This window comes from Oncorhynchus clarkii, chromosome 18, assembly GCF_045791955.1.
Source record: "Oncorhynchus clarkii lewisi isolate Uvic-CL-2024 chromosome 18, UVic_Ocla_1.0, whole genome shotgun sequence".
In the NCBI taxonomy this organism is placed as follows: Eukaryota; Metazoa; Chordata; class Actinopteri; order Salmoniformes; family Salmonidae; genus Oncorhynchus; species Oncorhynchus clarkii.
In genome coordinates this window covers 36,728,183-36,749,297 of record NC_092164.1, presented here as the reverse complement: position 1 = coordinate 36,749,297, position 21,115 = coordinate 36,728,183, and the positions used below count along the sequence as shown (strand labels likewise).

General features: G+C 45.6%; 1 protein-coding gene across 1 annotated transcript; it reads left to right on the top strand.

The window, feature by feature from the left end:
• Positions 1 to 1,315: 1,315 nt before the first annotated feature.
• Positions 1,316 to 20,152, top strand: LOC139373411 (kelch-like protein 31). Its single transcript, XM_071113879.1, has 6 exons — positions 1,316 to 1,584; positions 14,260 to 15,021; positions 15,211 to 15,557; positions 15,913 to 16,212; positions 16,441 to 16,616; positions 16,744 to 20,152. Exons 2-6 carry the CDS (start codon positions 14,580 to 14,582, stop codon positions 17,522 to 17,524), a joined length of 2,046 nt encoding a protein of 681 aa, XP_070969980.1. The 5' UTR covers positions 1,316 to 1,584; positions 14,260 to 14,579; the 3' UTR covers positions 17,525 to 20,152.
• Positions 20,153 to 21,115: the final 963 nt, after the last annotated feature.

The window sequence follows — 21,115 nt, the reverse complement described above, 5'->3', positions numbered from 1 at the left end:
ATCAGACCAGAGGACATTTCTCCAAAAAGTACAATATTTGTCCCCATGTGCAGTTGCAAACTGTAGTCTGGCTTTTTTTATGGCAGTTTTGGAGCAGTGGCTTCTTCCTTGCTGAGCGGACTTTCAGGTTATGTCGATATAGGACTCGTTTTAATGTGGATGTAGATACTTTTGTGCCTGTTTCCTCCAGCACCATCACAAGGTCCTTTGCTGTTGTTCTGGGATTGATTTTCACTTTTCGCACCAAAGTACGTTCATCTCTAGGACACAGAACGCGTCTCCTTCCTGAGCAGAATGACGGCTGCGTGATCCCATGGTGTTTATACTTGCATACACTTGTTTGTACAGATGAACGTGGTACCGTTCAGGCGTTTGGAAATTGCTCCCATCCCAAGGATGAACCAGACTTGTGGAGATCTACATATTTTTTTCCTGAGGTCTTGGCTGATTTCTTATGATTTTCCTATGAAGTCAAGAAAAGAGGCACTGAGTTTGAAGGTAGGCCTTGAAATACATAAACAGGTACACCTCCAATTGACTCAGGCTAATTGACATCATTTATCAGAAGCTTCTAAAGCCATGACATAATTTTCTGGAATTTCCAACCTGTTTAAAGGCACAGCCAAATTAGTGTATGTAAACTTCTGACCAACTGGAATTGTGATACAGTGAAATAATCTGTCTGTAAACAATTGTTGGAAAAATGACTTGCAGAAAGTAGATGTCCTAACCGACTTGCCAAAACTATAGTTTGTTAACAAGCAATTTGTGGAGTGGTTGAAAAACTAGTTTTAATGACTCCAATCTAAGTGTATGAAAACTTCCGACTTCAACTGTATATAAAGCACAGGAAATCATGTTTTTACTGCGTTGGGTCTTTAATAATCTTTGTGTCATCATAATGATATTGGTGATAATGTACTGTTATGGTCCTATAGAAATGTTACATGAAATTAATTTGACCATCATAAATTATTACCCTTACAATACTGGTATTGAGATGTATCCATAATGTGTTCATAATCAATACAAATAAAATAATATTGTTGTCAGTGTCATAGTGCATGTATCCTTTCTTGTTGATATCTCTGCCATGTTCGGTGTGTCAACATAACACAACTCCAGGTTTTTCCACTACTTTGTTAAAATAGCACCAGAGCCTCTTACACACACACACAACACAGAGAGAGACTGTGAGACAACCGTTCAAACACAGAAACTTGAGCATACAGAGAGAAAATAGCCCCTCTCCTGTCTGCCCAGCCGAGTGACTGAAGGGGGCAGGATAGCAGAGGGCTGGCCACATATGGAGTATTTTTGGTGGGGAGGGAGGGGGTGCCTGTATTTGGAGTTGTAGGTGGTGGGAGCTAGAAATTAGGGAGGGAGGGTGTCTCATTTCATAGACTTGGTTGGACCCTGAATCACTCACACTGAACCACAGTCCACTGACAGACAGACAGACAGCGGACGGAGGGACAGAGGAAAGAGGAAGAGAGAGTAACCTGTGAGCGAAAATCAACAAAGCGAAAGAAAGCCAAGAGAGAAACGAGGAAAGATGAGGAAGGAGAGTGAGTGGAGAGAGAGGTAAAGCATATTGACTGAATTTTTCATCAAATTATTTGCATGTCTAATTTGAGTCATGATTTATCCAACTTGATTAGACAGCCTAATCATAAAGCATTTATATATAATATGTAATATGCTGAAGTTGAACTGCTGCACTCTTGAATTTCACCAGAACTGTACAATTTAACCATCGCCAGTAACACAAAATACAAAGTGTGCAGACACCCAAATAAGTTCCATTTCAAGCACTTAATCACCTAAAAAAAAGTGGATGTAAACACATTCATTTTAGCCTCAACTAGGCACTATGTAGAATCTGAAGTTGCATTTTTTTTCTCACGAACACTCACAGCTCAAACACATTTAATGCGAGGCCAAATTGATATTAGGATGCATACAAGTGACTACTTGGGAGGGGTAACTCATTCCAGCTCTAACCTCAACATCTATAAATAATCTCTGGAGATACACAAAGGAATTCTGACACTGGGGAGGTGGGAGTCAGGCACATGATGGCATTGTGTACCGCACAGAGATAGATGTGTTTTGTCATGGTGTCACCTACTCAGATACCTCGGCCATGTTCCAATATCATTCCCGCCGACTTTTATTCCATCTCTGCCGTTTTTCACACGTTCATGCCCCATTTTAATTTCTTTCCTCCTTTTGCCTTAGCGTTATAAACTGTTCTCTGTTCCTAACCAAAACGTCTGGGGGCGGCAGGTAGCCTAGTGGTTTGAGCATTGCGTCAGTAACTGAAAAGTTGCTAACAGAGGGAAGATAGGTAGCCTAGTGGTTAGAGCTTTCGGCCAGTAACCGAAAGGTTTTTAGATCCAATCCCCGAACAAGGCAATTAAGCCACTGTTCCCCTGTAAGGCCGTCATTGTAAATAAGAATTTGTTCTTAACTGACTTGCCCAGTTAAATTTAAAAAATAAACCATTGGATATTTTTCATAGGATTTGGTAGTAAATCTTTCCTTCATATTATGATCCTTCTTGTCTTCCAGTTCTGACTCTCCTCATCTTCAAGACACATTTTCAGTGATGTTTTGGCACAGTCCCAGAGCAAGCCCTAGCCTTTTGGAGGCCCTATGCTTTAGAGTTAATTTCCTGCAATTCTATACATTTTCCCATGGAACATAGAGAAGATTTTGCCGTTTTAAAGCACTTCAGCCTCTCACATGACCAAAAGCCTACAGCACCGTGGTAGCCTCTGCTGAAGCAAACCTTGAGTGGAAAGTAAATGGCAGCACTGCAAATAAATGCAATGCTAATTTGTGGTAAAGCCAAATCAACTACCAAAGATGTATATAACTAACCCATGGTACTGCAATTTCTCCAAAAGCATATGTTTTTGCTGTCATTTGTCACTTGGGTGAGCTCTACTGTCATAATGTGGAACTGAAGTTTGTCGCCAGAATATTGCCAAGGAGAAAGCAAGTCCTTGATGTCCTGTATGGCCATATGCTTAATCCGTAGGTTGATAACAGAAAATGACAGTGAAATATTTGAGCAAACAGATTTTATTTCCTTGTATAAAGGGAAGAGACATTACAGGCTATCCAAAAGAAAACTCATTGCCCCGCCTGGCAGATAACAGACCAAAATAATTAGCTGTATAACCTGTATAAACAAGTCACGTCTCAGTGATCTGCTATCGTATAGCAGATGTTTGACACTTTAGAAAACAAATACAATGAGTAGATATGCCCCCCCACCCCACACCAAATTGAGATGCTGACCTACAAAAATTAAGTAATACATTTCTGCATACTTCCAACCATTTAGGGTAATAGAATTAACCAAGGTTCAGCACTGTCACTGTTTTTACACAGGAAGCCCAATTCTGAACTATTGCCATAAACAATAATTGGTCAAAAGACCAATTTAGTAGGAAAATAATTAGAAATGGGCTGCCTGTGTAAAAGCAGCCAATGTGGGTTCCTCAACCCTCCCTGAAAAAGGTACTGAAATGTAGGTTCTTTCCATTCAATCAGGGGTGTCAAACTCATTCCATGGAGGGCCTAGTGCACGTGGCAAACTCATTCCATGGAGGGCCTAGTGCACGTGGCAAACTCATTCCATGGAGGGCCTAGTGCACGTGGCAAACTCATTCCATGGAGGGCCTAGTGCACGTGGCAAACTCATTCCATGGAGGGCCTAGTGCACGTGGCAAACTCATTCCATGGAGGGCCTAGAGCACGTGGCAAACTCATTCCATGGAGGCCCTGGAGCACGTGGCAAACTCATTCCATGGAGGCCCTGGAGCACGTGGCAAACTCATTCCATGGAGGCCCTGGAGCACGTGGCAAACTCATTTCATGGAGGCCCTGGAGCACGTGGCAAACTCATTTCATGGAGGCCCTGGAGCACGTGGCAAACTCATTCCATGGAGGCCCTGGAGCACGTGGCAAACTCATTCCATGGAGGCCCTGGAGCACGTGGCAAACTCATTCCATGGAGGCCCTGGAGCACGTGGCAAACTCATTCCATGGAGGCCCTGGAGCACGTGGCAAACTCATTCCATGGAGGCCCTGGAGCACGTGGCAAACTCATTCCATGGAGGCCCTGGAGCACGTGGCAAACTCATTCCATGGAGGCCCTGGAGCACGTGGCAAACTCATTCCATGGAGGCCCTGGAGCACGTGGCAAACTCATTCCATGGAGGCCCTGGAGCACGTGGCAAACTCATTCCATGGAGGCCCTGGAGCACGTGGCAAACTCATTCCATGGAGGCCCTGGAGCACGTGGCAAACTCATTCCATGGAGGCCCTGGAGCACATGGCAAACTCATTCCACGGAAGGCCGAGTGTCTGTGGGGTTTCGCTCCTTCCTTGTACTTATTATACCTGGTTGTCTACGTCTTAATTGAAAGGAAAAAACTAAATCCCGCAGACACTAGGCCAGGGGTTAGGCTGAAAACACGCAGACACAGCCCTCCGTGGAATGAGTTTGATACATGTGCATGAAATGGTTAGAGTATACACTGCGTGTCTGACTTTATTACTATGTAAGTAAACAAACCCGTAGGCTACTTTGAGCCAAGCGCTAACAAAGTAACAAGAAGCAGATCCCTAAGCAGTAAGAGGAAAATAAGAAATATAGGCTATATTTTAAGAAAACAAAACAGTTCTGAAATCCTATGTGCAACTATAACACATTGGCGAGACTTACGTGACGTGATGAGCGAGACATACTGTAAGAATGGTGTGCTGGTGCTTCAATATGACGATGGCATTGCATACATACAAAATAAAAAGCCTACATGTCAATGGGGATGTGCATCTTTCCCTTTCAAGACAATTTGATATCAAATCAAATCAAATCAAATCAAATTTTATTTGTCACATACACATGGTTAGCAGATGTTAATGCGAGTGTAGCGAAATGCTTGTGCTTCTAGTTCCGACAATGCAGTAATAACAAGTAATCTAACTAACAATTCCAAAACTACTGTCTTGTACACAGTGTAAGGGGATAAAGAATATGTACATAAGGATATATGAATGAGTGATGGTACAGAGCAGCATAGGCAAGATACAGTAGATGGTATCGGGTACAGTATGTACAAATGAGATGAGTATGTAAACAAAGTGGCATAGTATAGTATAAAGTGGCTAGTGATACATGTATTACATAAGGATACCGTCGATGATATAGAGTACAGTATATACGTATGCGTATGAGATGAATAATGTAGGGTAAGTAACATTTATATAAGGTAGCATTGTTTAAAGTGGCTAGTGATATATTTACATCATTTCCCATCAATTCCCATTATTAAAGTGGCTGGAGTTGAGTCAGTGTCAGTGTGTTGGCAGCAGCCACTCAGTGTTAGTGGTGGCTGTTTAACAGTCTGATGGCCTTGAGATAGAAGCTGTTTTTCAGTCTCTCGGTCCCAGCTTTGATGCACCTGTACTGACCTCGCCTTCTGGATGATAGCGGGGTGAACAGGCAGTGGCTCGGGTGGTTGATGTCCTTGATGATCTTTATGGCCTTCCTGTGACATCGGGTGGTGTAGGTGTCCTGGAGGGCAGGTAGTTTGCCCCCGGTGATGCGTTGTGCAGACCTCACTACCCTCTGGAGAGCCTTACGGTTGAGGGCGGTGCAGTTGCCATACCAGGCGGTGATACAGCCCGCCAGGATGCTCTCGATTGTGCATCTGTAGAAGTTTGTGAGTGCTTTTGGTGACAAGCCGAATTTCTTCAGCCTCCTGAGGTTGAAGAGGCGCTGCTGCGCCTTCTTCACGATGCTGTCTGTGTGAGTGGACCAATTCAGTTTGTCTGTGATGTGTATGCCGAGGAACTTAAAACTTGCTACCCTCTCCACTACTGTTCCATCGATGTGGATAGGGGGGTGTTCCCTCTGCTGTTTCCTGAAGTCCACAATCATCTCCTTAGTTTTGTTGACGTTGAGTGTGAGGTTGTTTTCCTGACACCACACTCCGAGGGCCCTCACCTCCTCCCTGTAGGCCGTCTCATCGTTGTTGGTAATCAAGCCTACCACTGTTGTGTCGTCCGCAAACTTGATGATTGAGTTGGAGGCGTGCGTGGCCACGCAGTCGTGGGTGAACAGGGAGTACAGGAGAGGGCTCAGAACGCAACCTTGTGGGGCCCCAGTGTTGAGGATCAGCGGGGAGGAGATGTTGTTGCCTACCCTCACCACCTGGGGGCGGCCCGTCAGGAAGTCCAGTACCCAGTTGCACAGGGCGGGGTCGAGACCCAGGGTCTCGAGCTTGATGACGAGCTTGGAGGGTACTATGGTGTTGAATGCCGAGCTGTAGTCGATGAACAGCATTCTCACATAGGTATTCCTCTTGTCCAGATGGGTTAGGGCAGTGTGCAGTGTGGTTGAGATTGCATCGTCTGTGGACCTATTTGGGCGGTAAGCAAATTGGAGTGGGTCTAGGGTGTCAGGTAGGGTGGAGGTGATATGGTCCTTGACTAGTCTCTCAAAGCACTTCATGATGACGGATGTGAGTGCTACGGGGCGGTAGTCATTTAGCTCAGTTACCTTAGCTTTCTTGGGAACAGGAACAATGGTGGCCCTCTTGAAGCATGTGGGAACAGCAGACTGGTATAGGGATTGATTGAATATGTCCGTAAACACACCGGCCAGCTGGTCTGCGCATGCTCTGAGGGCGCGGCTGGGGATGCCATCTGGGCCTGCAGCCTTGCGAGGGTTAACACGTTTAAATGTCTTACTCACCTCGGCTGCAGTGAAGGAGAGACCGCATGTTTTCGTTGCAGGCCGTGTCAGTGGCACTGTATTGTCCTCAAAGCGGGCAAAAAAGTTATTTAGTCTGCCTGGGAGCAAGACATCCTGGTCCGTGACTGGGCTGGGTTTCTTCCTGTAGTCCGTGATTGACTGTAGACCCTGCCACATGCCTCTTGTGTCTGAGCCGTTGAATTGAGATTCTACTTTGTCTCTGTACTGGCGCTTAGCTTGTTTGATAGCCTTGCGGAGGGAATAGCTGCACTGTTTGTATTCGGTCATGTTACCAGACACCTTGCCCTGATTAAAAGCAGTGGTTCGCGCTTTCAGTTTCACACGAATGCTGCCATCAATCCACGGTTTCTGGTTAGGGAATGTTTTAATCGTTGCTATGGGAACGACATCTTCAACGCACGTTCTAATGAACTCGCACACCGAATCAGCGTATTCGTCAATGTTGTTATCTGACGCAATACGAAACATCTCCCAGTCCACGTGATGGAAGCAGTCTTGGAGTGTGGAGTCAGCTTGGTCGGACCAGCGTTGGACAGACCTCAGCGTGGGAGCCTCTTGTTTTAGTTTCTGTCTGTAGGCAGGGATCAACAAAATGGAGTCGTGGTCAGCTTTTCCGAAAGGGGGGCGGGGCAGGGCCTTATATGCGTCGCGGAAGTTAGAGTAACAATGGTCCAAGGTCTTTCCTCCCCTGGTTGCGCAATCGATATGCTGATAAAATTTGGGGAGTCTTGTTTTCAGATTAGCCTTGTTAAAATCCCCAGCTACAATGAATGCAGCCTCCGGATAAATTGTTTCCAGTTTGCAGAGAGTTAAATAAAGTTCGTTCAGAGCCATCGATGTGTCTGCTTGGGGGGGGATATATACGGCTGTGATTATAATCGAAGAGAATTCTCTTGGTAGATAATGCGGTCTACATTTGATTGTGAGGAATTCTAAATCAGGTGAACAGAAGGATTTGAGTTCCTGTATGTTTCTTTCATCGCACCATGTCACGTTAGTCATAAGGCATACGCCCCCGCCCCTCTTTTTACCAGAAAGATGTTTTTTCCTGTCTGCGCGATGCGTGGAGAAACCTGTTGGCTGCACCGCTTCGGATTGCGTCTCTCCAGTAAGCCACGTTTCCGTGAAGCAAAGAACGTTACAGTCTCTGATGTCCCTCTGGAATGCTACCCTTGCTCGGATTTCATCAACCTTGTTGTCAAGAGACTGGACATTGGCAAGAAGAATGCTAGGGAGTGGTGCGCGCTGTGCCCGTCTCCGGAGTCTGACCAGAAGACCGCCTCGTTTCCCTCTCTTTCGGAGTCGTTTTTTTGGGTCGCTGCATAGGATCCACTCCGTTGTCCTGTTTGTAAGGCAGAACACAGGATCCGCGTCGCGAAAAACATATTCTTGGTCGTACTGATGGTGAGTTGATGCTGATCTTATATTCAGTAGTTCTTCTCGACTGTATGTAATGAAACCTAAGATGACCTGGGGTACTAATGTAAGAAATAACACGTAAAAAAACAAAAAACTGCATAGTTTCCTAGGAACGCGAAGCGAGGCGGCCATCTCTGTCGGCGCCGGAAGTACCAAGATACCTGGACTTCAATGCGATAGAGGAACAATACGTTTTAGGTTGAACCTACCTAACCACACTAATGATGATTACAGTTGAACACGATGTACAGTACATCGGACAAGGCAGAGAATGTTGGCCAGCTCCGGTATGGCCCGCTTAGCCTCTCAAATGAACATGCAGATGCAACCAAATAGTGAAATAACATTTTAAAAAGTTATGGGGAGGCAATATGTGTAAGGATAACTAAGTACAGCCTTGCCAAACTAAACCCCTCATGCTTCAGCATAATCCACACTGTGACCTGTAACATAAGAATGCACACACAGATGGTGCATTGACTGAAAAAAATGTACACTTATAAAACACAAACATCCAATACCACATTTCACTTACCTCTCAGAACATAACTTCTGAGATGAAGTAGAAGTCCTTCCCCAGCAGTGTGATGACCCTGAATACAGTGCATTCAGAAAGTAATCAGACCCCTTGACTCTTTCCACATTTCCTATTACCACATTTTATTACGTTACAGCCTGTATGTACCTTTTACTGAGGATTGGAATCTGTCTGGCCACTCTACCACGAAGGCCTGATTTGTGAGGACAGACGCTGGGAGACGAGAAGCAAGAAGCGCTGTTGCGCGTAACAATGGTGACAGGTGTGCCCTCGAGCGCCAGAGAGGGGGAGCGGGAGCAGACATGACATGATTGGTGGAATGCTGCAGAGATGATTGTCCTTCTGGAAGGTTCTTTCTTCTCCACAGAGGAACTCTGTCAGAGTGACCATCGTGTTCTTGGTCACCTCCCTGACCAAGGCCCTTCTCCCCAGATTGCACAGTTTGGCCAGGCGGCCAGCTCTAGGAAGACTTTTGGTGGTTCCAAACTTCTTCCAATAAAGAATGATGGAGGCCACTGTGTTCTTGGGGACCTTCAATGCTGCAGACATTTTTTGGTACCCTTCCCAGATCTGTGCCTCGACACAATCCTGTCTTGGAGCTCTATGGACAATTCCTTCAACTTCATGGCCTTGTTTATGCTCTGACATGCACTGTTAGTTGTGGGACCTTATATAGACAGGTGTGTCCCTGTCCAAATCATGTCCAATCAATTGACTTTACCACAAGCAGACTCCAAACAAGTTGTAGAAACATCTCAAGGATGATCAATTGAAACAGGATGCACCTAAACTCAATTTCAAGTCTCATTCAAGGGTTTTTCTTTATTTTTTAAAACTATTTTCTACATTGTACAATAATAGTAAACACATCAAAACTATGAAATAACACGTAAGGAATCATGTATTAACCAAAAAAGTGTTAAACAAATTAAAATATTTTATATTTGAGATTATTCAAAGTTGCCACCCTTTGCCTTGATAACAGTTTTGCACATCCTTGACATTCTCTCAACCAGCTTCATGAGGTAGTCACCTGGAATGAATTTCAATTAACAAGTGTTCCTTGTTAAAAGTTAATTTGTGGAATTTTGTTCCTTCTTAATGTGTTTAAGCCAATCAGTTGTGTTGTGACAAGGTAGAGGTGGTATACAGAAGATAGCCCTATTTTGTAAAAGACCAAGTCCATATTACGGCAAGAACAGCTCAAATAAACAAAGAGAAACGACAGTCCATCATTACATTAAACAGTATCCCAAAAAAAATCTTCAAGTGCAGTCGCAAAAACCATCAAGCGCTACGATGAAACTGGCTCTCATGAAGACCGCCACAGGAAAGGAAGACCTAGGGTTACCTCTGTTGCAGAGGATAAGTTCATTAGAGTTAACTGCACCTATGATTGCCACCCAAATAAATGCTTCAGAGTTCAAGTAACAGACACATCTCAACATTAACTGTTCAGAGGAGACTGCGTGAATCATCTGACCTCAACCCAATTGAAATGTTTGGAATGAGTTAGACCGCAGAGTGAAGGAAAAGCAGCAGACAAGTGCCCAGCATATGTGGGAACTCCTTCAAGACTGTTGGGAAAGTACTCCAGGTGAAACTGATTGAGAGAATACCAAGGGTGTGCAAAGCTGTTGTCAAGGCAAAGGGTGACTACTTTGAAGAATCTAAAATCTTCTGACACTTTTTTGGTTACCTTATGATTCCATATGTGTTATTTCAGAGTTTTCATGTCGTCACTATTATTCTACAATGTAGAAAATAGTAAAAATAAAGAAAAATCCATTAATGAGTAGGTGGGTTCAAACTTTTGACTGGTATGTAAATAAGTGTCGCGCTGGTATAAATGATTCAGGAGACAGTACATACAAGTACTAATCAGTGGGAATAGGCGACAGGTTTGCGTGATGAAAGTTCTGGAGGGATTCGTGACAGTAAGGTCTTTCTGTTTTCGCTTTGTCATTATGGGGTGTTGTGTGTAGATTGATGAGGATTTTTATTTATTTAATCCATTTTAGAATAAGGCTGTTACGTAACTAAATGTGGGAAAAACGCTTTCAATTGAAAAAGTAGAGCCAAGTCTTTGCAATCTCAAAAAATCTCCTCACATCAAACCTCAGCACTTTGACGCACGAGTCCGGATTGGCAGATTAAGCAAATTTTTACATGACCCCTAGTGTGCCCGGTCAGTAATTCAACCATGATTACTACAAGTTCAGATAGCTGGCAAGACTAATTTACCAATCTAAACAATTGTGGCTGACATGGGCCAATTGAGTAACTGTCAGTTGCTGACATAACAAGAGAAAAACTGCTGATGCACAACCAAATTTAGAAATCGCACCTTGTGTGTTCAACTATTCTAACTCTCAACAGTAAGTTGAGACCCTGCCTGATTTATTTTGGTCGGGCCCCAAGCTATTGCTTAGTAGCTAGGGCCGGCTCTGCACACTCCAATACACATTTGAGAAGTAGCCGACACCCCATCTTCCCAACAATAAACTCTGCCTCAGACCTCAACTACCTCGTAGAATTTTTCTCTGAACTTTGTGTTTTAAAATAGCCCCGGTCAGTCCAGTGAACGATGCCTGTGACTGAGCTGTGTTCCCCCCACATGGAGATGGGGACAGGATAGCAGCTGTTGCTGGTGTCATATGAAAGAGAGCTGACACAGTTAGAGTTAGTTACAGGCCAAAGGGAGGGTGTGAGGAGACACCTAGGAGGATGTCGCAACCATAGAATCAGGAATTAGAACTGTCAGAAATGAAACAGCAGTCACCAGCGCTGTACTATACCACTAGTAAAATACTTTACAAAATTGAGTAGATGGCCAGAGGCGAAAGGCCACCTCTTACGTAAGATTTGTTCTGGGTACCAAAATTATAGCCTACCGTTACTGACCTATAGCTGGTCCAGAGATGAGAGCTATTGGAATGATGGGGGAAAGAGATCCCTGAGAGTCTGACCTAAATGTTCACCTGCCAGGCATTGAGAAAAGTGCAAGTGAAGATAAGCATCCACCTTGAAACGTCAACAACGCAAGTTTAGACTGCTTAAGAAAGTACCTGATATCTCTGAGATCCCTTTCTTAGATCGTCTCTCCTGGTGTGCAAGAACCTGACCACCAAAGGAAACCATTTACAAAGGCCTTAGAATATTCAACAAAATTCTACCAATGTAGCTAACAATGTGATGGGATGACATCAAATTAAAATAACCTTCACATGGCACATAACCCTCACAAATATCTGGAACCAAGGTTGGTGGGAGTCACAGCTGCTGTGTCATCCTCCACACTGGGCGCCCCATGGCAAAGACACAACAGTATCACAAAATCAGACGTCATCAAGGGAACCAACAATGGCACCACATCTATTTATTAAATGAAATGCCTAAGCCTGTCACTTAAAACTGGTACTTAATATATCATAGCACATTGAGGAGATGTACACCATTTTTTGATAGGTCAAGGATGATCGGTGACCCATATATCCACTGTTTCTGCGGGTGATCTTTAAACAACAGTCTGGACATAAATAGCGTTGGCTGAGTTCATTTCCGGCAGGATCCCCATGTATGTGTTTTCATAACGCACGTGGTGGAAAGCACCTGCACTCTGACATACTGTTATACGCTCTAGCCATGGAAATATATTCTGTTTACTGAGAACATCAGCAGCATGGAGTGAAACATCTGATTTTGGTTTTTGAGAGAGAGTAAAAAATGTCCTTTCACACAAACATGTACGAATAGAAAGAGAAATTCAACATGCTTTTTACAAACCTAGTGATATTTCTCAGCAGATTCATTTAAAAAAAATAAGAGGCATGAAGCAAAATGAGACTCTGCCCAGAGAACGCTCAGGGGTCAATTTCACAACAAATCAAATTAAGTCAAATTTTATTTGTCACATGCGCCGAATACAAAAGCTGTAGACATTACTGTGAAATAGAAACTTACGACCCCTTTCCCAACAATGCATAGTTCAAAATAATAATAACACCGGGAATAAAATACACAAGAATGAAGCTTTTATACAGGGAGTACCAGTACCAGATCAATGTGCAGAAGTACAAGGTATTTGAGGTAGATATGTACACGAAGGCAGGGTAAGGCATGTGACTAGGCATCAGGATAGATAATGAGTTATGTTTTAAATAACAGAGTAGCAGGAGCATTTCCAAGTTTTGGTCCTTTAATGTTGATGATAATGATCCGTACCTTTTTGTAATCAAAGGGCGAGTCATGATTACGTTGTTCCCCCGTATGACCCTTTTTAATTGCCTGTGATCCTTTTTGTATTGCCTCTGAATGCAAAAGTGATTGTATTTGTCCCTGCCTGTCCTGTTGTCAGAGCGAATGGGGTGAATTGCTCGAGTGTCAATGGTAACTGGGCCTGGACTGTATCCTGTAACAGGGAGGCAAGGCCACCATAGAGATCAGAGTTTTATGTCGATGAAGGCCACAGCCACAGCTTGTCCTTCTGTGTTTGTTTACAAAGTGATAAGTGCTAAATTAAGGTTATTTTGGTGTAGTGAGTCAAATCACTGGGAGGGTATGATGAGGAACCAGAGAGGGGGTATACTGGGTAATAATCCAAGCAACAGGGACGCTGTCATGCTTGCTTTGCCCTTAGTGTGTTTTTAGGTGACATGAGCGCATATCTTGTGTGTCTGTGACTGAATGTGCCATAATCTCCACCCAGCACAGCCAGAAGAGGACTGGCCACCCCTCAGAGCCTGGTTCCTCTCTAGGTTTCTTCCTATGTTCCTACCTTTCTAGGGAGTTTTTTCCTAGCCATCATGCTTCTATATCTGCATTGCTTGCTATTTGGGGTTTTAGGCTGGGTTTCTGTATAAGTACTTTGTGACATCGGCTGATGTAAAAATAGCTTTCTAAATACATTTGATTTGGATGTTTTGAGCTAGCGAGATGTGTGTATTTTTCCAGGTATGTGTTGCTTAATTTGCTGTGATGAAATTAAGTTTTTTTTTAAATTGTAAGAAACATGTATACACAGCATGTATAAACAACTTTTATACAGAATTTCAAATTCAAAACTACTAAAACAGTCAGAGGGAACTAAGGGAATATAAATAGAGTCATATTTTTCAAATGTGCTTAGTAGTACAACAATCTACGGTTCTAAGGGTAGTTGGCTAATTTAAGCAGATCCTTACATAGTGTGGCTAAACTTACCTCAGGAAAACTCCCCTCGTCTTTCTTAAGTTCTTCTATAGGGTCATTTAAAACATGAATTAGATTCCCATTTGTTCTGCTGATGAAATGCACTGGGAGTCGGTGTGTGAGTATGAATACAAGCACATCGGGCTGCTATAAACCATGAACCTGACACTGGATTCCTGGAAGCCGGAAGGCCCCCGCACCCGCACCTGTCAGTCACATCCCCCTCTTTTTTAAAGAGTATACAGTATGTTGTTATTGTGTTGCCATGGTATTTTTCTCTGATGTGATACTCTGTGCTTTTTCTCTTTTCTTTCAGGTCCTGTGTGCTGTCTCACTGAAACAAACCAACCCACCTACACACCGTGTCTGTCAATCTGTCCTCTTCGAACCCCTTCTGTCAGCAGTAGGAATACATAGTTAACCCTCCAGCCAGTCTAATCTGTCTGACTGTTCTTCACTGTTTCAGTGGTTGTGTTCATCAGTAAAGAAAGTCCACCTTATCACAGTCGGTAAAGAGTCAGTTTTGTCAGTTTGTTGATTAGTTGGTCCGTCAGCAAGTGAGTAAGAGTCCTCATCCCTCAGTCAGCGCTCAAGAACCAAAACCTTTAAAACCATACTGTCAAAGGAACCGTCGCCATGGCCCCCAAGAAGAAGGCCAATCGCACAAAGAAGATTACCTCGGAGCCAGTCGTCTCCCAGGTAACCACTGTCACCACACAGATGGCAGGAGGAGTAGTGGTGGTGGAAGGTGTGAAGAAGATCGAGGAGATGGCCGCACTGGACATCGTACAGCTTAACCATTTCAACCTCCCCCTGCCCCCTCCCGTCATCAAGCCCGGAGAGAAGGGCCTGGGCCTGGGCTGTGAAGTTACCCGCCCCCTCCACGGAAACGCCCTGCTGGAGGAGGTGAGCCGCATGCGCCAGGAGCGCTTCCTCACCGACCTGGAGCTGGCCTGTAAGACCAAGGCCTTTGACGTGCACAAGCTGGTCATTTCCTCCGTCAGCCGGTACTTCCGGGAGATCCTGGCCAAGGACCCCGGAATGAAGCGTCTAGAGTTACCTTCACTCTCCCCCCTCGGTAGGTTTCAAACTAACCCGCCTAACATATAGCTGCTATCTATTAGAGGTATCTATTATCTATTAGAGGCAGCAGCAAGAGTCTTGTTTGGGAACTTAAGGACTGTGTTCAGTCCAAATATTTCTCAAAGTCCGCATCAATAGACAAAAACACATGGATAAAGTGATGATGTTTTCCACTTATTCCCAGGCCTGGCCAACGTGATCACCTTCGCCTACCTGGGCCGCGTCCACATGTCCCTGTACACCATCGGCTGCACTGTGTCCGCCGCTGCCACCCTCCAGATCCCCCAGTTGCTCCAGATGTGCATGGACTTCCTGCTGGCCGAGATGAACGTGCAGACGTGCGTTTACGTGTGGAACATCGCCGCCGCCTACGGCCTGTTTCCCGTGCGCGACGCGGCCCGCCGCTTTGTGCTGGAGAACTTTGTCGCGTTCACCGAGACGCCCCTGTTCAACCAGCTGACCCTGGAACAGATCGCAGCCTTCCTCCAGGAAGACAGCCTGCTGCTGCCTTCTGAAGTCACCGCCTTCCAGGTCAGCTCCGCTCACCACACTTTAACCCTACTTTTTCTGCCTGTAATAACTGACCTAGGATCAGGTCTCCTCGTTCCCTACCCCCAAATGCAGCCATTTTGAGCTCAACCTAAATCCAGCCTCAGACCAGCTGTTAAGGACATGATATAGCCACATGACCTTAGTACACAGACACTTGCCAGACTGTGACATCCTACTATGAATAGAAATACTCAGTCAGTATAACTCACTGTATGTATAGTTATTAATACACAATACCAGTAGGGATGAGAGACATAGCAAGGAGGCAGAGAGGGAGCTGTATTTATAAAACAAACAGAATTCTAAGTATAGAACTGGTTTCATTCGACCACAGTTGGCCATGAAATGGCTGGACTTCGACCCCAAGCGTCAGGTGCACGCCGCCGAACTGCTGTCCCACGTGCGCTTCGAGACCATCCCTGCCAGCGAGCTGGTCAGCGAGATCCAGCCTGTGGCGAGAATGATGATGGACCCTCACTGCCACCGCCTGCTGGTGGACGCCATGAACTACCACCTGCTGCCCTACCAGCAGAACACGCTACAGTCTCGCCGCACACAGGTGCGTGGCGGACAGGCCACCCTTCTGACTGTTGGGGGGCGTCCCTCCGTCACCGAGCGGGCACTGAGTAGAGTGGTGAGTGTGGGGGGGATCTGATGGTGGGCTAAACATTAGGCAGAGGTCAGACGCATGATGAAGAAGTAAACCAACATTTTAGAATACTTCTTCACCACCAATCACCATGATTCAACAGTATTATCCGTGATTCAACAGTATCATCCGTGATTCAACCGTATTATCCGTGATTCAACCGTATTATCCAAAATGAGAAGTGCTACGTTGTTGACGTTGGTTCCCTTCCAGGTGCTATGGAGAGACCCACGTGAGGGTGTGGCCACCTGGCGCCACCTGTCCCAGCTGCCCGCTAAGAGCTTCAACCAGTGTGTGGCTGTGATGGACGGCTTCCTGTACGTGGCCGGAGGAGAGGACCAGAACGATGCACGCAACCAGGCCAAGCACGCTGTCAGCACCCTCAGCAGGTACACCGTAAATGTATCATACTGTAAATATAACGAGCCAGTGTTATGTGGCATACCTGACTGTTCCTTGATTATGGGTAGATTTAATTTCACTTAGACAAATCACTGTCCATCTCTTGCTCCTCAGGTACGACCCTCGCTTCAACACCTGGCTGCATCTGGCTAGCATGCGCCAGCGCCGTACCCACTTCAGCCTGGTGGCCACTGGCGGGCGCCTGTACGCCATTGGCGGCCGCAACGTGGAGGGCCTGCTGGCCACCACCGAGAGCTACCTGCCCTCCTCCAACACCTGGCAGCTCAAGACGCCCATGGAGGTGCCACGTTGCTGCCACGCCAGTGCCGTGCTGCCCTCCGGAGACATCCTGGTGACCGGCGGCTACATCAACTGTGCCTACTCGCGCTCCGTGGCCTGCTACAACGTTGAGACGGACACCTGGAGTGAGAAGGCCAGCCTGGCGAGCCCCCGAGGATGGCACTGCTCCTCCACCCTGGGAGGGAAGGTGTACGTGGTGGGTGGTAGCCAGCTGGGCCCCAGCGGAGACCGTGTGGACGTCCTGTCTATGGAGGTGTTCTCCCCAGAGAACGGTGAGTGGAGCCGGGCCTCCCCCCTGCCCCTGGGCGTGAGCACGGCAGGCCTGTCGGCCCTCGGGGAACAGCTGTACCTGATGGGTGGCTGGAACGAGGCCGAGAAGCGCTACAAGGCGGCCGTGCAGAAGTACACCCCGGCAACAGACAGCTGGTCCATGGGGGAGGATCTGCCCGAGGCCACTGTGGGTGTATCCTGCTGCGCCCTGACCCTCCCACCCCGCCACACCCCCCGCAGGCAACAGCACCACAACACTCCAGCAACCAAGGAGGAACAGCCACAGAGAAAGAGCCATGTGGTCCCACAGCCCATCACTGCCTGAGAGATTTAGAAGAAGAGGTGAAGAGAGCGAAGGGAGGTTGATAGAAGGGAGGAGGGACAGAGAGCAAGAAGTTGAGGAGAGGTAGGAACAGAGAGCTGTCGATAGAGAAGCAGAGCCGTAGAACAGGAAAGATGGAAGGGATAACTATTCACTTATTCTAAAATTGATTACATGTTTGTTATCATCAATCTACACGCACTGCCCCATAATGACAAAGCAAAAATAGGATTTTAGACATTTTTGCTAATTTATTAAAAATAAAATCTGAAATAGCAGATTTACATAAGTATTCAGACCCTTTACTCAGTACTTTGTTGAAGCACCTTTGGCAGCGATTACAGCCTCGAGTCTTCTTGGGTATGACGCAACAAGCTTGGCACACATGTATTTGGGGAGTTTCTCCCCTTCTTCTTTGCAGATCCTCTCAAGCTCTGTCTGGTTGGATGGGGAGCGTTGCTGCACAGCTATTTTCAGGTCTCGATCGGGCTCTGGCTGGGCCACTCAAGGACATTCAGAGACCTGTCCCAAAGCCACTCCTCTATTTTCTTAGCTGTGAGCTTAAGGTCGTTGTCCTGTTGGAAGGTGAACCTTCGTCCCAGTCTGAGGTGCTAAGCGCTCTGGAGCAGGTTTTCATCAAGTATCTCTGTACTTTGCTCCGTTCATCTCTCCCTCGATCCTGACTAGTCTCCCAGTCCCTGCCGCTGAAAAACATCCCAACAGCATGATGCTGCCATCACCATGCTTCACCGTAAGGATGGTAACAGGTTTCCTCCAGACTTGACGCTTGGCATTCAGGCCAAAGAGTTCAATCTTGGTTTCATCAGACCAGAGAATCTTGTTTCTCATGGTCTGAGAGTCCTTTAGGTACCTTTTGGCAAACTCCAAGCTGGCTGTCATGTACCTTTTACTGAGAAGTGGAATCTGTCTGGCCACTCTACCACAAAGGCCTGATTTGTGAGGACAGACGCTGGGAGACGAGAAGCAAGAAGCGCTGTTGCGCGTAACAATGGTGACAGGTGTGCCCTCGAGCGCCAGAGAGGGGGAGCGGGAGCAGACATGACATGATTGGTGGAATGCTGCAGAGATGATTGTCCTTCTGGAAGGTTCTTTCTTCTCCACAGATGAACTCTGGAACTCTGTCAGAGTGACCATCGTGTTCTTGGTCACCTCCCTGACCAAGGCCCTTCTCCCCAGATTGCACAGTTTGGCCAGGCAGCCAGCTCTAGGAAGAGTCTTGGTGGTGCCAAACTTCTTCCAATAAAGAATGATGGAGGCCACTGTGTTCTTTGGGACCTTCAATGCTGCAGACATTTTTTGGTACCCTTCCCCAGACCTGTGCCTCGACACAATCCTGTCTTGGAGCTCTATGGACAATTCCTTCGACTTCATGGCCTTGTTTATGCTCTGACATGCACTGTTAGTTGTGGGACCTTATTTAGACAGGTGTGTCCCTTTCCAAATAATGTCCAATCAATTTAATTTACGACAAGCAGACTCCAATCAAGTTTTAGAAACATCTCAAGGATGATCAATGGAAACAGGATCCACCTGAGCTCCTGAAACTCATAGGAAAGGGTATGAATACTTATGTAAATAAGGTATCTGTTTTAATACATTTGCTTAAATTTCTAAAAACCTGTTTTCACTTTTTAATTATGGGTTATTGTGTGTAGATTGCTGAGGATTTTTTATTTAATCTATTTTAGAAAATGGGGGGGGGTCTGAATTCTTTCCGAAGGCATCAACCTATGGTTGATGAATGTGAAAATGACAATCCTTTTGCGGTATGTATGAAATATGTATTGCAGTTAGCAAGGTGGAACTGTGATATGATTACGCAAATGTGTTTGTGTATGTGCGTGCAAATGTACATACTAGAGTGAATGTGTGTTTGGGTGTTTAGAAATGGAGATAAGCTTTTGACAAATATTGCAATACAATTTTCAGTAAAATTTGTCTTAAGCAGTTTAGCTCAAAAGTAAAGTTAAATTAACAGTATTTAAACATGTTAAGTGCAATGTAATACAAGAGTTGCAATGACTGCTGGAGACAACTTTATAGGTCAAAGTAACTTTACAATGTCATCCACTGACTAAAACAGGTAGAGAATGTATGAGCAAGACCATGGCCTGGCAAACTAGTATGATACATTTACGGCCCAGATTCATAGATCTCAGAATTCCCACCTACCAAAGACATCCAACATAAAAAAATAAAGCAGACCTTTTTGGTAATATTCGGCAGACTTCAGTAGTCCGATTTGGAAATTAAATGGGTTTCTCTTTAGAGATTTGGTTCGGGTCATGTTTTGTAGTTAGGCCCTGGATTTCAGCTCCTGCTCACGTGTTTGATCAGCGTCCTCCTCAGCCATCTCCATCCAGGTGATACAATGACAAGCTACCAGGGTATGAATCAGTGAAACTCCTAAAGATAGGCAGACCTAGGGGTTGTGGCTGACTCTAAAAGGGCCGAGGACTCAACCATTACAATTTGATGTTAATGAGGCTAATTTGAATGGAGATATCCCTGTATTTTGATTTTAGGTGAGCAGAGGCTGGCACAGGGGGTTGTCTGGTGCCAGAGGCTCTAACCTTGGGGTTTCACTGAATAAAGCCAATTGGATCTAAATGGGGTTGTGTCTCTTTATTTAACATCAACCCTCACAGGTAATGTATACACAAGCTGCCACACCAGGATATAACCACGTTTGTCCATTTTGTCATATTTAGCTAGACAACCATGGTAAACTCAGATTAAGTGGTGAAAACCAGTGTTTGCAAATGCTGGTCCTGGGGATGTTAAAGTGCGCATATTTTAGTTTTTGCCCTAGCAATAACGCCAACCTTTGACTCGGGCTAGGGCAAAACCAGAAAATGTGCACACCCCTTGGGTCCCCAGGACCAGCATTGGGAAACAGCTATTTTTACTCCAAATGGCATTCTGAAGTGATGCGATTGAGGGGGTTGAACTAGACAACCTCCAACTAGTATCTACTTCTGACACTCAATATACCAACATTTGTCATAAATGCCATCATTAGGCAGATGACTGACCCATACATATCTAATTTGCCAAATGCTTAATTACAAGCCATTAACCAACAATGCAATTAAAAATGTTAATTTCTCAAATAAATGAAAGTAGCAAGGCTATATACATGGGGTACTGGTAGAGTCAATGTGCAGGGGCACATTAGTCAAGGTAATGTGTACATGTAGGTGGAGGTAAAGTGACCTTAGGACCTTATTAACTTGCCTCTTGTACTGCTGGCTGTGCAGTAGCATGGAACCATCTGACTAGGGTTGCTAGTGCTAGTGACAATCAGGCTGGTCCATGGGGGAGGATCTGCCCGAGGCCACTGTGGGTGTATCCTGCTGCGCCCTGACCCTCCCACCCCGCCACACCCCCCGCAGGCAACAGCACCACAACACTCCAGCAACCAAGGAGGAACAGCCACAGAGAAAGAGCCATGTGGTCCCACAGCCCATCACTGCCTGAGAGATTTAGAAGAAGAGGTGAAGAGAGCGAAGGGAGGTTGATAGAAGGGAGGAGGGACAGAGAGCAAGAAGTTGAGGAGAGGTAGGAACAGAG